General features: G+C 51.8%; 1 protein-coding gene across 5 annotated transcripts in view; it reads left to right on the forward strand.

Annotated features, from left to right (window-relative positions):
* Nucleotides 1-17,247, forward strand: part of PFKFB3 (6-phosphofructo-2-kinase/fructose-2,6-biphosphatase 3) — a 43,304-nt gene that overhangs the window by 5,071 nt on the left and 20,986 nt on the right. For 2 of the 5 annotated variants that reach the window (XM_055711603.1, XM_055711605.1), the window contains exon 1: nucleotides 16,338-16,939. The exons of 1 other annotated variant lie outside the window; for it this stretch is intronic. In XM_055711603.1, coding sequence (XP_055567578.1) covers nucleotides 16,861-16,939 — 79 coding nt within the window. In that variant the 5' untranslated portion in view covers nucleotides 16,338-16,860. Of the gene's footprint in view, nucleotides 1-16,336; nucleotides 16,940-17,247 lie in introns of those variants that run through there. 2 more of the 5 variants (XM_055711601.1, XM_055711602.1) reach the window with 2 other exon arrangements.

Consider the following 17,247-nt stretch of genomic DNA (forward strand, 5'->3'; position numbering starts at 1 on the left):
GGGAGGCTGATAACAGGGGTTGTTTTGACAGAAGAAATGCCCTGGTGGGGGTGACGTGGTGGAGGTGATTTCTGCCACCCAGGACTGCAATTTCTAGTTGTGTCGTGGGAGGAGCAGGTAGACAGCCCAACCATTATAACTATATTGCTCTTTGTTAGGCCTTTTTGCTTTCTGTTTGCAGAAGTTACGATGTCTTCTGGTTTCATTCCTGCTTACTGTGATCAAGGACACCCTTGTTAGCAGAAGCAGAGGTGTCTTTCACACATCAGCAGGAAGGAAAGGGCAAGACCATGTCACATCCCAGTGTTGTTATTTCTGCTGCGTGTTCCCTTTTTTATCAAGCTTCCTTGATATCACAAGTCCTGCAGATAGTCAGATGATAACACCCTCTGATGGCAAACAATCTGCTTTTACAGAGCGATTACAGCTAAGGGAAGAGATTTGCCTTTCTGCAGCTTTTTGGTGTTAAAAGGGATAATTTTGTCACTTTGGGATGCTTGCTGGCTTGCTGGCAATGCCCTGCAAATCCACATGCTGTGTGTTTGCTGGTCATGTTCCCCACCACCCCTTGATGTTGTGATTCCTTGGCAGCCCCGGAAAACTTTTTATCCAGTGCCAAGGAGGATTTATAAGCACTGATGAGTGACGCATCTGATAGGGAGAAGCCAAGCAGGGAGCTGGCAGCTGCTGGGGCAGGGTGGAGGGGTTCTGCCTGCTGCAGCTCCCCACGGGGGCTGTCCCGGTGACGGTGACGGTGTGCGTGTCTGCTCGCAGCCACCTGCTCAAAGGGCAGCGAGGAAACATGCAGCAGAGCTGGCCCTAGCTCTCCTGGCTCACCGGCTCGTGCCTCAGTCAAACCAGCACCTTATTTTCAATGAGGACCTTTCCTGGAAGGCTGGAAAACCCTTTGTGTCCTGCTTTGCCCCTTGGTCAGCGTTTCATGCCAGGGTTTTTTCCTTCTGGCTTTTGGTTTTGTTTCATTCCCTTTCGCCTCACTGCTCTCTGGAGTGAAACATGAGTAAATGACCCAAAGGAGCAGGTGTCTGTCCCCACATCACACCTGTCCCAGCACGTCCCTGCTCCCTGCAGCTCCAAGAAAATACTTGGTGAGCGTGACCTTTCCACTGTCTCTTTGACATTACACTTTCTTTAGCATTTATGACCACTCATGGAGAGCTTTTCATGGGTGTGAGGAGGAGTCACTGTGCCTGGTGGTTGTGTTCCTGTTGGTGCTCATGGGGTGGTGCACAACCAAGTAGCAAAGCCCAACACACCTCGTGGCATTAGTGCCGCGGAGGACATGCCAGGCTGTGATGGGTAGGTGGGACATCCCTCAATGCCACCAGCTGGAGGTGGAACTGCCACGTGACTCAAAAGTGTTGTAAGAGGCTTGTAAAGGGTGTGCAGCTCCCCATGGGGGAGTGCTAAGGTCCAGTGGGGGCTTTTGGGACCTGCTCTGCACCCTGATCCCTCCAGAGAAACCATCCAGTGAGGAGATATGGGTTGTTACTGCCTCTCAGACTTCCTGAGTCTGGGAATTGAAACCACATAAAGATGCGGTCGCTGATAGCATATCCTCATCTCAACCTGGGAGCAGGCAGGCATGCCTGTAACCTGCCTTCCCAGGGCCAGCAACCCACCAAGCAACCTGGGATGCTGGAAACGCCCCCCCTCAGGTGTTCTGCCTCCCTCCTGCATGGATGGAAAAGAACTCTACTGTATTTACATGGTGAACAGGCGTCATCATGACCCCAGTGCTTTCTATCCATGCCACCAGCTGAAGACCAGGTTCAGTGGCCATGTTACATTGGAAAAGCCCAGCTGGCTGGGCTTGGCTTGGGTTTGGCCCATGGAAAATGGTCCAGCCTCTCCCTAGGAAGCTCAGCATGGGCTTGGGCTTCACCCCAGCACTCAGATCACACCAACAACAACCCCCAGGCCACTTCTCCACCAGGTACCCCACCATCTCTGACATTCCCTTTGCCATCAGAAGCCCGTGCTGGCAGGCTGGCTGGCATGCTGAACCCTTCCCTAACACACCCTCAAGATGGAGAAATTCATCTCGGCATAAAATGACTCCAAAGGCTTTAAATCAGATGACCACGGGTTTTTCATGGAGGGACGTGGGAGGATTTCAAAACCAGCAGCCGGCGAGGCATGATCCCTGTTTGCCTGGTGCGTGCGTGCACACACGCAGACACAGGCATGACTGTCTTGCAGGGCACCCCGCTTGTTCTTCCCCTGCATAACCACGTTTTAAGGCTGAAAAAAAAGAAGATGGGAAGATGGGGGACAAGCTTGAGCTGGGAGTCAAGATCAAACCCACACAAGTGTTTTTAGGTTTCCCTTGTGTTTTTTCCCTGGGGGATTCCTTGCCCTCCCAAGAGGTGCTAGGCTTCCCCTAATATTCGTTGCTATAAAGGAAGCCATTATTTTCTTCATAGCATCCTTTTTCAGACTTAAAGCTTTTTCCACCCTGGTTTTCTCCTTCCTGGAGCACAAAATTGCTCTCATTTTGTGCTCTGCCAAATATCTTGTTCGAAACACCTCATTGGTACTGGCCACGCCGTCCCATCCTAGAATAAACCTCTTCCCAAAAGCACAGAGTGTGGGGTGAGATGTGCCCTTCCCTGGTGCTGAGGAACTAGAAAACCTAACCTCCTGCTAAAACACCCTGGAATTGGGCTTTTTTTATTGGTTTTCCATTACTTCTTTTTCTCCAGGGGCATCATGTTGATTGTTCATAGTTGGCTGCTGAGACTTTGTTATTCCCTCTCTCCCCAGTTCTTCAGCCCTCATTGGATGGTTTCCAGCCTTATCGCTTGAAGCAAGGGAAACTGAGGCACGGGGGGGGGTGCGGCGATAGGCTGGAGGTAGCAGCGATTGTGGCTTTAGCTGCTTTTATCCACTCTGCATCAAACCTGGCTATGCTGGAGCATCCTGTAGCCTGTCCCCCATGCTGGTATGTTTTGGTGTGTCGCTGGTCCAGAGCTTCAAAATCAACCCGTGTGGGTAGGAGCAGGGTGTTAAAGCCCCACCTGCAGAGATTTGGCTTGGAAATAGGGCAAAGCTTTGCGCAGTCCTGGAATAGGTTATTTGAGGACAGGGTGGGGAGGCTGAGGCAGAGAAATGTCTCCCTGTGAAATGGCTCGGGGAGAAAGGATGCTGCTTGGGGGCTGGGGAAGGGATGATGGTAAATGAACTGGGAAAAGTAGGTGCTGCCACATTCTTGCGCAGCCCCAGCCCCACTTCGGGCTCTCCTGACAGGGCCAGCAGCCGACGTCTTGGCAGGGACACGGCTGGGCTGGTGTTAGATGGCTGCAACCCTTCAGCCATCCTGATTTATTCCCCTCTCTGACGCCTCGGCTGTCAGCTCTGCAGCTTGTTTGCCCAGCCTGACGCAGGGAGAGCCTTTTGCAGGGCAGCAAGGTGAACTTGTTTACCCATTTATTTATGATTTTTTTGGCCGTGCATGGCGTGCTGGCACCCAGCCGCTGGCGGGAGCCCATGACAGCGGGGACGTGGGGTTGCCGGAGCACGTGCCAACCCCGGGAAGCCGCACGGGCTGTGCATGCCCCGTTCACATGCACACAGGGAGGGAACGATGCTGGGCTTTGCTCTCCTGACCTCGCTGTCACCCAGCGCTGTCACCCAGCACCGCCACCCTCCCTCCCAGCAGCTGCAGCCTCCTCCGGAGACATGCGAAAGGGGCATGAGCAAGCTATTGCCAATGCTGGGGGGCTGCTGGGCTTTCTGGTAATTTCCAGGAAACCTGGAGAACAGCTGAGCCTGGTAAACAGCAGAGATAACGTGCAGGGACTGGAGGTGTTTTTCTCCCAGTGGTACTGGGAGAAAAATTGGGAGTCTTGCCTCCTGCACGCAGATCTGGCCACATGCCCCAAGGAGGGATGTGACTTTCCGGTTTTGGTTTCTCTGGAGCCAGGATGCTCCCGCTGCTTCTGCTGAGGGATAAGCAGGAGGATGGGTTGCACTGCGTGTGTTCTGCTCATGGGCCTGAAGGCAAGGACTGAGCGAGTGGCAGAGCTGCGGTGCTGGTTTCTGTGCCTGGGAGACTGAATTATTCTGCCCCTAAATATGCAAACAGACACTACCAGGTTATCCTGCACAAGTGGAGAATAAAGGCTCCTTAGTCACTAATATAAATTTATTTGGAGGAAACTTGTCCCTTCATCCCATCTGTGACCCAGGCAAGCATCCCACCTTGCTGCCAATAGGAGACTCCAGCATGCCTGGCGCAGAAATTTGGATTTTTTCCTTGTTTTTTTTATTTTCTCAGAAATCCTCCTTATTAGCAAGGCATTTCTAACAGGAACAGGAGGAGGCATCTGAGGCTGTGATTTGGGCTTGGGCAGCCTGATGAAGCACCTCCACCCCCAGCATCATGGGATGCTGCCCTGCTTTGTATCAACACTAGTGCTCCAGGGATGGATCTGTGCTTGTGAAACAACACTCCCTTTGCAAAAATTTAAAATAAAAAAGGGGGAAAAAAAGTTGTGGGTTTTGTTTGGGTTTTTTTTTTTCCGCAGCCTGGGTCTGTTTCTCAGCTGGAGGACTGGATCCCATTCACAGCTGAGCATGAGGTTTTGGGGTGGGAAGAGGGACTCAGAAATGGCTTCACCACTGAAATCTCCATATTGTTGAACCATCCCAAGCAGGACAAGTCGAGACAGAAGAGGCACCTGCCAGCAGTGACTTTTGTGTTTGTTTGTTTCTCCAAGGTTGATTTGCCAAAGGCAGGGAATGGCTTTTCACCTCCTACCAGCTGTGAAGTACATGTGCATGGGGGAACACAACCAGCAAAGCCTTCAGTTCTTTTAAACATCAAATTGCCCCTGGTTGCTGCTGTGTTTGCCCTCTCCATTTTTTTATCTTCATGAATTCTGGGTGCAGCTGAGCTGTTCAGAAACTAACCCAAGTCAAACATGTTGTGCCATGAATAGGAGAGCATCTTAATAAATTATTAAATGGTTTATGGCTGTTGCAATGGCAGCAGTTTGGGCAGCTTCTCAGTGGAGGACATGAGGGTAGGAAGGGGGTCTTTTTCAGGTGTTGCTTTAACAGTCCAAAGTTTGAAAAACCTGAGGTTGCCTTTTCTGGCTTGGCTTTGGATGTCCTTCCATGCCGTGCTTGCAGCGACAGGGTTGTGTGGCCCTGGCAGCTAACGGCCCAGCTGCAAACAAGACGAGACAAGGTAATGTGGGATGAGTCTTACTCACCCCCTTTCATCAATGACTGACTCTGTCTGAATGTGAAAGGACCAGATTTTTGAGTAGCATCTGAAGGCAGCAGTGGCATGGGGCTGCCAGGGATTGAGGTGGTTGCGTGTGCTCCTGCACGTGTGCTTGTCCAGGCGTGGAGGGCTGGATCGGACTCTGCATGAGATGGGTTTTCAAGGGTATTTAGCTGGTCAGCTCTGGAATGAGCACCTGTGTTTAAGGCAGGACAGTGAGGGGACATGCAATGCATCCATGCTTAAAATATGTCCTGCAGATATGGGGGGCTGCAGCTACCGTGACCCTCTGACCAGCCTTGCCTTCACCCCAAACCCACACTAGTGGGATCCCCATTAGCCACAACTGCAGAAAAACTCTGCTTTTGCCTAGCTGGCAGGTTTGGGATATGCTCTGGATTCTGCCCGTGCAAACCTCTGTGGGTCTCAGCACCCCGATGGGTGCAGACTGAGCTCCCGTTGGCTCAAGGCACAGGTCAGGAGACCCAACCACCCACCTGAACCATGAGGCATCACAAACACCTTCACCCAGCACTGGGAACAAGGTGCCCATCACATAGGTGCCTGGGACTATCCAAGCTGGGTGATAAACACACAACATGAAGCGAAGGAAGGTCGTCCCTTGAGCCCCTGTCCGGCTCTCTTTCTTTATTGGGAAGTTGGCAGGAAAGCCCGCCTGGGAGTCGGGTGGCTGTCAGATCTCTTGTTGACTCAGGCCACTCCGACAGTTGTTTTAATTCAGCCTGAGCGCCGGGTAAACAGCCGGGTGGGAAATGTGACCCCTGGCTCCGACCTGGCCTCTGCAGCCTCAGCCCGTGGAGGTGCAAGCAGGGAGAGGCATGGACCCACAGCATGGTGCAGAGGGGCATGTGGGCGCAGTGGGGATGAACACGTGGGGTGAGCCCTTGTCTCCTGGAGTCATCTGTTCGCTTTTTCAGGAGTGAGAAGAAAAGCGTTAACCCTATTTGGGGCAAAGAGTTTGTGCTGTGATTCCCTGATGACTGGAGTTGCCAGAAATACTGAAGCAGACGCAACAAAAGTGGTTTTCCTCCGTCTCCGTCATATTCAGTGGGGACAATTCATGGTCAATGGCCAACATGTGCTTCCACCTGTGCCATGACCTTACAGTGCTGGCTCTCAGCTGGAGTGACAGCAGCTGGTTTGGAGCACTCCCTCGTGCTACGAAGCACAGCATCTTCCCTCATGATCCCTACCTGCCAGGTACCCATACGCTGGTTTGCTACTGTATGTTCAACTCCAGGGCAAAAACCTAAACATTCAGCTGAATTTTCTTTTTTTTTTTCTCTCTTTTTTTTTCCAAGGAACTGTTAACAGCTTGTCATTGCGGGTCGGAAAAATTAAATGCATTTGAGAAAATATGTTGGCAGCAAGCTCCCCATATTGTTTCAGCTTGTCCCAAAATTCCAGAGAAATTTCCCATTAATATTTTTCATGTCTGATTGGAAAATGTTGGGGAAAGAAGAAACAAATTCTGTAGATATTTTTGGACAATTTCAGACTTTTTTTTTTTCCAGCCAGGTTTCCATGGTGTGGAAAAGATTAATTGAAACGCACGAATTGAAAACAACTGCTAGGAATTAGATAAATGAAAATCTTTGCCCTACAAGCAGAAAAAAATCTAAGGATAAGGAAATTTAGCTTCTGCGTTCCAGCAATCTGATTCCAGTGATTTGGCTCCAAAAATCGGTTAGGGGAGCTGTTAGAAAATCGGAGACCTGAAAGGTTACCTGAGGGAGGCTTTGAATGTGGAGAGTTCCAGCAAAAGATAAGGAAACTCAGACAGGACCTTACTATTCCAAATGTCAGTGTATTGGCCATATCCTTTCTCCCTTAGTTGTCTTTCACAGACAACAGTCCCTGCAGGTCTCAGGTTTAAAAGCACATGGCAACAGTGTGGAGAAGTGGGACACTTATACCTTACCTCTTGGTGCCTGGTTTCCAACAGCTGAATGGAGAGGTGAACCCCTGGAGGGGCTGATCCAGGGAACAGCTCAACCTGAGGAGTGGTGGATGGTCCCAAAAGTGGTTCTTCTTGGCCAGAGTTGAGGCGCGTAGGACACTGTTGGGCAACCATCACCTGCCATTGCCTGTATGACCCCAGCCCTGCGAGGAATCAGGGACGAGCAGGTTGTTGATATGGCAGACGTGTTCACAAGGGAGTGGGTGGAAGGATCCGCAGCACGTACGTGGTTTCGAAATGCATCTCCTCATCAAATCTTTACTCTTCCTCCCCATCATGGGTTCTCCGGATTGAACAAGGAATTGTGTTTTGGGTCACCTCATGCTGGAGCGCACCGAGATGTGTGTTGGGTGGCTTTGGACAGAGACTGCGCTAAGGGGTCCCTCTGTACTCACAGGTTACAAACACCTCCAGGATTTACACTCAATAGCCACAGCAGGGCAAGTGAATTGCTCTGGGAGTGCCCATTTTTCTCCGCAGATGGTAGAAATGATCAAAGGTGATGAGTCCCTTGTAGACACCCAAAATGACATAAATCCTTCCCAAATAGGACCCACAGCTTCGCTGTGGATGGAGGCAGACACAGCAGGAGCCGAGCAGGGCTGCAATGCCTCCTCCCTGTGCAGCATCCCTCCAGGAATGTTTCCATCTGAGCCTCCAAGGCATTGCAGATCATCCTGGGATGCTGCTTCGTAGGACAATGCTTTATTACCCCATGATCAAAAGTCCCCGTATCGGGACCCAAAGTGGTATTAGCAGAGGTGGACAGCAGGGATTAAAACCTACCCTTTTTCCTAGGCTGTGATTAACCAGGTGCATGCCGCTGCCTACAGGCACCTCCTCCTTGGTCAGCAGGCACAGAAAGCACCACGGTTCCTTCCCAAGAGCTTTACGTTGTAGCTTTTTGCATTACTTTGAAGAGATTGCCCAGCATCTCTCGGGTCTCTGGCTTCATGACATCATTGCCTGCATCTCTTCAGAAGCCTCTTGGTCACCATGGTGATGCTGAGGTTGCCACTGGCCTGGGCTTGTTACATCAGGAGGTGAGTCAGCCCCAGAATGAAAGGCCACAGCCTTTGTCATTGTTTGATCTAATAACCAGCAATGCTGAGATAACGATCCAGGCTCTTAATGAAAGGTGGGTGTTAATAAGACGTTAGGACATAGTTCAATAGCAAAGTCCATGGGATAATGACAGGCTGTGATTTCCGGAGGGTGACCATCTCCCACCTGCAATGGGTTGAATGGGCTCATCCCTAGGGGGTTTCACATCCATCGCTGCAGCCCCGCAGGCAGGAGACCTGGGGAGCTGCATCCCAAACGCATGGCTGGGCTGGGAATTAAGCTCTTCATGAACACAAACGACTTCAACCGTTGGGCACCACCATGGAAATAGTTCCTATAACAATCTGTGCTTAGGGGAGGGCTGGGATGTTAACTGCTTCCCACAGGATCTCCAAATTGCTGCAGCACTTTGCAGTGCTGTGCTGGTTTTGGCCGGGGCAGAGTTAATTTTCTTCTTAGTAGTTCATCTGGGGCTGCGTTTTGGGTTTGTGCTGGAAACAGGGATTTTTTTCTTATTGCTGAGCAGTGCTGACACAGAGTACAGGACTTTGCCAGTCACCTCCCACCACCAGCGAGTAGGCTGCGGGGGGCACAAGGAGCTGGGAGGGGACAGCCAGGACAGCTGACCCCAGCTGATCCAAGGGATCCAAGGGATACCCTAAGGATGATGCTCAGCAGGTAAAGCTGGGGGAAGAAGAAGGAAGGGGGTATGCGTGTTTGGAGTGATGGCGTTTGTCTTCCCAAGTCACCACCACACGTGATGGAGCCCTGCTCTCCTGGGGATGGCTGAGCACCTGCCTGCCCATGGGAAGTGGTGAATGAACTCCTTGCTTTGCTTTCTTGTGTGCGTGGCTTGTGCTTTGCCTATTAAACTGTCTTCATCTCAACCCACGAGTTTTCTCACTTTTACCCTCCTGATTCTCTCTCCCATCCCACCGGAGGGAGCGAGTGGCTGCGTGGGGCTGACCTGCCGGCTGGGGTTAAGCCCCAACAGTCCTAAATTATATCCGGATCAGGTGTGAGCACATGGCTGCATTCCTGCTGATTTACCCGGAGAAGGCACTATGGTAACATATGCCAGGTTTACGCTGGCAGCAGCAGGGCAGGTAATATCTGATCTGGCAGCTGGGACACAGTAACCCCATAAAAACACTTATCTTCCAAACCGACAGGGCTTTTGTGCTGGATCGGTGCATTGCATTGTCACAAATGGTTGTGGCATCGGGACAAGGTAACCTAAAGTCAAGTTTAACACCTTGGGGATTTACACCCTAAATCAATGCCACGACTTTCAGTGGGGAATTTCACACCCTAAAATCACAGGGCAAGCAGGGAGGTGTTCCTCTGATGTAACTAATACTACCTGCGAGTAGGAGGCACATCCCAGTGTCAGGCTCATGTGGATGTTGACTTCCCAGCATCACTGACAGTGCCAAAACCTGAATTTTGGCACTCTGGCTGATCCGTAGCCTTTGATCCTTTCTGTTGGGACCAAGCCTGAATTTTTGCAGCCAGATTTCATTTCAAGGAGGATCAGTATCCAGTTCCTGAGACTGGAATATCCCCAACCCCTTGCCGTCTCATTCCCCTCAAACCACTTGTAAAAACCCATATTTCTCTCCACAACCTGTGGAGTCAATTATCTTTATGATTTAGCCCATTTATGGGGTGAGTTTTGTTTTGCACTAGTCTTGTAAGGTCAGGAACTTTCACAGGACATTGCTCAATCCTCCTGGACCTATTTCTGAGCAGACCTGCCAGCCTTGAGAAACAGCCCTGCTCCAATGGGTGTTGCAGGTTCAGAACGTTATTTCCAATTTTTTTTTTTTTTGAGAATGACAGGATGTAATTCTCAAAAATTACAGATGAAACTCCTTTCCTGGGATTTTAAATTAGAACATTGGTCTGGGACACTCCTTTGGGATCATCAGGCCTGACTATGGACACCCATCTGCTTCCTTGAACTTTACTGGGTCTTCCCAGGGACCCTCCAAGACCTGAGCAGAGCTGGGAGCACCCACCTCTCTCTGGGGACAATGGAGGGATCCTTGAGTGATTTTGCTTCTGATCTGGGGAATCGAGATGAAATCCAGGCTCTTACCCTTCCTTCTTCCTTAAATCTGTCACAGCCAGGCAATGTGTTTGCAACTCTCCTGTCTCCTTTCCCATCCAGCTTCAACTCACCCGATTATAGCCAAACCTCAATAGTTAGGGCACTAATCAGACAGCTCAGAAGAATCTAGGTTTGGACCCTCATCCTCCTGCTTGAAGGGCTCCTAAATGAAAAGGAACTGAAGAAAATAAATCCCTTTTAGCAAAGCTGATGGTGTAGCATGACAGAGGGCTGACTTCAGGCAGAATTTAGCATCCCTGAAAAAGTTTCTGCGTTGCATCAAGCGTGACGGTGCCAGCACCCAGGGGAGCTCAGAGCACAGGGCTGAGCAGGAGCAAGCAGGTCCCCAAGCCTGAATCTCTTGAATACTTAAAGAAAACTATAGGGAACCCCTTTTTTTGCCACTGGCCAGTGAAATGATGTTGGTTTTTTTTACTGCCTGGGTATCACCCGTCGTTGCAAGCCAGGTCATGTGCACAAGAGCTGATTTTTGCTGCTTGTTGCTCGAGCGTTGGGAACAGTGGCCCCGTGCATTTCTGCAACCCTGTGTGGCTTTTCCTGCCTCTTGGCTGCCAAGAAATGCAAGCTCAGCTCCCTGTGCGATGTTTAACCGGGGCTGAGCAATGCCCTGTGCCTCGGCGGGGATTTCCCCCTCTCAGGCTAAGCACTTGCTCCTCAGCATCGGCACCTGAACCCCTTTGAGTTTTCCCCTTCTCGCTTGCAGCTGGTTTTAAGGAAAGCTGCACCCAAGGCATGCGGGTGCCAGCCCTGAGCGCTTGCTCTGCTGGTATTTCGGCGTTCAGCTGCTGTTAGCAGCTTGCTGTGTTGCTTGCAGATGGGGAAGGAAGACGTTTTGTGAGCACATCAAGTCCAGTTAGGGAGTGCAATAGTCTCAAAAACTGGACGGCTTGTCCCCGGCAGGGGGAAGGGGCGTTTGCACGGGTGGGTGAAGCAAGGCACAGCTCAAAGGCAGCCCTGAGCACACGGTGTTCCCTGCCTTGCCCCCATCCTGCATCCCAGGCAGCGACCAGCTCTCCCAGCTGCAGACCGGAGAGATGTCAATCGGGAGCTCTCCTCTGGTTTCAGGGTAGGGGACTGCAAGTGCCGTGCTGAGCAGCATCCCATCATCGCTGCGGGAAACCCTGCCTTGCAATAATACTGGGAAGAAATGGTTTTGCGCAATTTCTGTTCCTCTTTGGCCAGCAGTGGGGTTGATGCTGTAGGTTTGGTACTGTTGAGGAGGAAAAGGAGTGTGAGATTGCAAGGGCGGGGGTGTGTGTGTGTGTGAAAGTCAAGAAATAAGGAAGGAAAAAACATCTCGTTAAAAGGAGAGAAGAGAAAAAGCTCTTTTCCATGGCAGAAACATCCCGATGGTTTGCAGGAGCTTGTTGCAGTCCCCTGGGCAGCCGGGCTTGGCAGGATGAGGGAGAGGGTGAGATAAGGAGAGGGAGCGGTGATATCCCGATGATGTAGGTACAGTTCACACTTTGCTGATTGATTTATTCTTGTAACTGAAATACCTGTGAGGGGCGAGGGGAAGGGAGACGATTGTGTGCAGACACAAAGGACCATGAACTCCAGCTGCCTCTCCAAACCCAAACATTTTTTATCAGCCTTTGCAAAACCCTCCCCACCAGGACCCTGACCCTCAGCAGCTTTTGCAGACTTCGAGTGCCTCCAGGGAAAGTGCCATCCGCAGGGAAAACAGCTCAGCATCCAGCGGTGAGAGGAGAGGGCAGCCACTTGGTTTCCCCCCTGACCTTTTTGAAAGCTCCCAATTCCCTCAATACATAGGAGACAACTTTCTTGGCTTCTCCCAGGAGCCCACTGATTTTTTTTTTTTTTGGAAGTGCAAAGTATAGTAGTTTGGGGTTGTTGGTCTTTTGTTTTTTAACTAAGGGTATAAACACCCCTCAGTCAGCCCAGCAGAATTACTTTCTCTGTTGCAAGAGGGTGTTGTTAATGCACTAACAAGAATTTGGGCAGCTGCTGCCTGACTTTTGCAACCTCCCTCCCAGGGTAAGGGAGAACTATCTGTGCCCATGTCCCGGGCTGGCAAACTGAGGCTGTGCTGGAAATTGTGGCGGGGCAGCTTGACCTGAGCACACGTATGGCTGCATCTATACAGTGATGCATGAACAGCTCCCAGCCACCATCTCCAAATTTTAACTGTGCAAGGAGCTGGTGTGTGCAGGGCTGGACCGCACCGTGCAGAGCCCACTGGGCATCATGCCTCCTGTCCCCTCCATGCCACATCCTGAGGAGATGCTCCGTGTTGCACTGGATGTAGGCGTGCGTGTGACTTGTCTTTTCCCTCCAAGTTTCCTTTAGAGAGGGGGAAAAAAAATAAAGAAAAAGAAAAGCAAGGAGGATGAATCATGGCTTAGTCAGAGTTGGGGCTCTCTGGAGCGATCGCTGCCGTTGCCTGCATTTTGATGCCGAGGGAAGGGTGCTGGGGAGGCTGGCTGGTGACCCCTTGGTACTGGTAGGTTCTGCCAAAGGGGATGGGGAATTTAGTCCAGGATATGGACTGTAGTCCAGGATATGGAATTTAGTCCAGTCTGGGATGCAAGCAGAGCCTAATTCTACCAGTCAGGGTGGGTTGCTGGGTCCTTTTGGTGTTTGAGCAGCAGGGGAACAAACAAGGGAACTGAGGGGGATGGATTTTTCGTGTTTCAGAGAAGGTCACAGCATGTAAGCCCTGTAAGAGACGGGTGTCCCGCTCTCCCAGGAACAGGATTCTTCACTCTTTTCTGCCAGACTCGCCTCCTTTGTGCTGGCCTGCCGGCTTCCTGGACCTGCTGGCTCCATCCCACGGATGCTCAAGGTCATTTTTTTCCCCACCTACTGCCAGGACCTTCAGATTTTGAGCCCTTGGCATGACACTTATACCCCCGTCCCTTTACATTCATTAAATCTCTGCAGGATACTGCGATGGGGTAGGTGAGGCAGCATCTCCAGCACACGCTGCCTGATTTATTCCTCTCTCCACAACTTTCACCACTGGCGAAGCCGAGGATGTGGGACCACATCGCTGGCTGTCCCACGGCCTGTGGTGGCTCTTGGCGAGCTGACGCACCTCTTACTAACAGCGTTTGGCCCCCTGGGTGTCTCGAGCCCTCCAAAAAAAAAAAATCGCTGAACTCAGCACCCCATGGGCTGCTTTTGCAGCAGCTGCGACCAACAGTTTATTTACTGGTCCAGGCTCTATTTATAGGGAGCCGCGCTTTTGCCTGGCACGACTGGATAAGGGGGGGGAAAAAATAAATCCTCTGGGCACACCTAGTGCTGCCCTGCCCGCCACCCTCTCCCCGCCGGGAAAGTGCCTTATAAATAGTAATGATGCTTCTTCCAGCTGACCTCGCTCAGAGCAGCTGGGTGCTCGTGCCTTTGAAAACCAGGCCATTTATTTAGGAGTTGAAGCTTTCCGCTCCAGTTATTTAGGAGTTTTTAAGCCAAGAATTACTAGGTGGATCTAATTTGAAGTGACTGTGATTTTAATTCAGGCGGGGTTTCGCTTTCGGGCTCCTTTTGATATTTGGGGGATGGTTATCAAAGGGGAGAGGAGCCATGGAGAGGAGAGCGGAGTCGCTGGGGAAGGGGGGATACCCGAACTTCTCGTCCTGCAACATCATGTCAATATTCTTCCTTCTTGCATTTTAGCTGGGAACTGAATTTTCGTGGCTTTCCATGGGAAAAGGTCTGGGATTTGGGGGAAAAAAAACCCCTCCTGCCCTTTCCTGAGGATGGATTTTGTGCAGTGGTCCAGTGCGCACTGCTGGCTGTGACCCCCAACCCCACCTTTGCTGGCCAACACGCTCGCTGGTCTCCCCCATCTTCCTTCCCACATCCCAAATCTCTGGATCTTTCCCAACTCCCTCAGAGTAGCTAATTTTTAAATTTTTTTTTTTTTTTTTGCCTGTGAATACTTTTTTCCTGCGTAGGAGAGGGAAGGATTGTGCTTTTTTTTTTTTACTCCATCCATCTTGGCTCCATGTAAGGAGGTAGCCAAGAATATGTTTTTTCTAGATCTGTTATAAAAATACAAGCCTTTGCTTCTCGAGGAGGAAAATACCCTACATAATAAAAAAAGGTTATTGCACACTTGCAGCACCTAAAACGCTACTTATTGAGCTTTACATTTTCAAGCAAAATTTGCTTGCTTAACCCACGCCAAGGCAGATGCTCCCACCTCTAAGGCTCTTCCCAGCCATGGCACAGCCCCGTGTGTCCCCGCTGCGGTACGTTCCCTGCTCAGCACCCTGCCACCCAACCCCCGCATGCCATTCCCCGCTCAGCACCCTGCCACCCAGCCCCCCGTGGTGCCCAGCAGGGACCCCCTGCCACTGGGGCTGGGCTGGGTGCGGGCACCTGCACATCTGGGGTGCTGCATCTCCCCAGTGGTTTGCTGGGTGGCCTTTGGACAATGTCCCTGGCCCCTTCGTGCAGCAACCTGGTTCCACCGGATCAATAAATAAATAAGGAAATAAATAAAACATGAATTATTATTAATAATAATAACAGCAAAACAATAATTTGAAAATATTAATAAAAATATTAATAATAATAAAAATAAAAAGAAGAAAAATAAATAACAAAAATAAGTAAGAAAAATAATCAACAAAAAGGAATAATAAAAACAAATAATTAAAATAATAAATATTTTTAAACGGCAATAAATAATTAAAATAATAAATCATAAGCCAAACAATAAAGAATTAAAATGGGAAATAATGAAACCCTAAAGAAATAATGATGAAATCACGAAAATAATTAATGAACGCTAAAACCAGTAGATAATGAAATTTACTAACGGTCATTATCGCGCCTGTTGGGAGGGCAGCCTCCCCCCCGGGGTCGTGCCCAGCGCTGCCGCCGCCCCCCGCCCCCCAAGCGCGGCGCTTTGCGGGGCTGGGGGTGTCACAGACACAGGCTGGCGCCCGCCGCGGCTTTCCGCGGCCGCGGAGCGGGGCGGGGCGGAGCGGGGCGGGGCGGGGCGGAGCGGGGCGGGGCAGCGGCCGCGGGCGGGGGCGGAGCGGCGGCCACGGGCGGGGCATCCCCGCGGGGGGGGCCCGGCCATGTGCGACGTGAGCGACGTGCGGGGCGCGGACCCCGGCCCTGCGGCGGCTGCGGACCCCGGCGGGGGGGGCAATGGGCGCGCGGCGCAGCCCCCGGCCTGCGGGGGGGTCCCGCCGCGTTTCGTTTGATGTTGCTTGGGGGGACGTCGTAATTTGTGTTTCCCTTTTCGTTTTACTTTCGTTCATGTGATGTAGTTGTTGACTTTTTAGTTCCTTTCTTATTAATTTTTTCTTTTTTTTCCTCTTTTCCTCTTAATTTACATTTTCTTTTCATTCTTTTTCATTTTACTGCATTTTTATTTTACTTCGTATTTTACTTCATTCGTATTATACTTCATTCAAGTGTTATACTTGGTGTTTTACTTCAGTCGTGGCTTCGTGTATTTCTTCATTTGCGTTTGATTTCATTTTATTCTTTTTTATTTATCATTTTTATAAATACTATTTACAATGTTTACGGACCTTCTTTTATTCTTCTATTTCATTACATTATTGTACATTGCATCTCGCCATCCCACCGTATTGCCTCGAACCGTATATTATTTATTTTTTTTAACCGTGGGCACCGCCTGCATGCGCCCTCCGCCCTCCCCCCCCCCCCCCGGCGCAGCCCCGCAGCCGCGTGAGTGCCCGTGTCCCCCCCCGCCCCCCCCACCAGGAGAACAAAGGCTGCGGGCGCAGCGGCACCGCCTTTGTCCCCGCTGCAGTGCGGGGGGCGGGCGGCAGGCGGCAGCCGAGCCGCGCCCCCCCTCCCCCCGCCTTCCTCGGCGGCGCAGAGGCCGCCCCCCGCCCCCCCCCGCCCCGGGGGCGGGAGCCGCGGCCCCGCCGGCCCTGCCGGGCTAGAAATAGGCGCCGCCGCCGCCGCCGGCTCAGCGCGGCCACGGCAGCAGCACCGGCCGACTCGCTGCAGCAGCCGGGCAGCCCAGCCCTTCCTTTCCCTGCCGGGAGATTTTCCTCCTTTTTATTTTTGCGAAATCAAAAGGAAATTAATTTTTTTTAATTTTTTTTTTGGGGGGGGGGCGTTCAGATTGATAGCGAAATTAGCGGCGGGGCTCGTGCTCGCTCTCTCCACGCACGCAGCGGCAGCGTGGGTGCCGTCCCTGCCGGCTTTGTGCCCTGAAGCGCCGTCCCTCCTCTTCCTCCGCCTCCCCCCCCCGCCGCCGTAAAGCCTTAACAAGGCTCCGAGAAGCATCCGCAAGCGCCGCAGCCGCTTGCTCAAACCACCTCCAAAAGCAGCGACCGCAACAAAAAGCCTTTTTCTTTTTTATTATTATTCTTTTTTCCCCTCCTTCCTCTTTTTCTTCTCCCTCCTTTCCCCCCCCGCAAACGCATCAAGGTGGACGCGGAGCGCAAAAAGACCTTTCTTTTAAAAATGCCCATGGAGCTGACGCAAAGCCGCATCCAGAAGATCTGGCTTCCCAGTGACAACCGCCCGGCGCTGCCCCGCCGCTGTGAGTACGGGCACCGCCGCATCCTCGCGGCTGGGGTGGGGAGCAGCCCCCCTCCTCCAGCGTACCCCCGGGGGGGAGGCTTTGCAACGCCCCCCCCCCCCCCCCCCCTTTCCCATAATATCCATGCAGCATCCCGCCCCCCCTTCCCCCGCCTCCTCCAGCATCACCCCGGGCGCATCCCACCCGCTGCCATCCCGTGAGTCACTTCCAGCGCCGGGGAAGGTGCAGCCAGCACGTGGCAGCGCCCCCCCGGGGGGGCGGGGAGGTGCCGAGGCACGCGTGGCCCAATTTCCACCCCCGACCCCCCC

This window comes from Falco cherrug, chromosome 5 (assembly GCF_023634085.1).
Source record: "Falco cherrug isolate bFalChe1 chromosome 5, bFalChe1.pri, whole genome shotgun sequence".
Lineage (NCBI taxonomy): Eukaryota > Metazoa > Chordata > Aves > Falconiformes > Falconidae > Falco > Falco cherrug.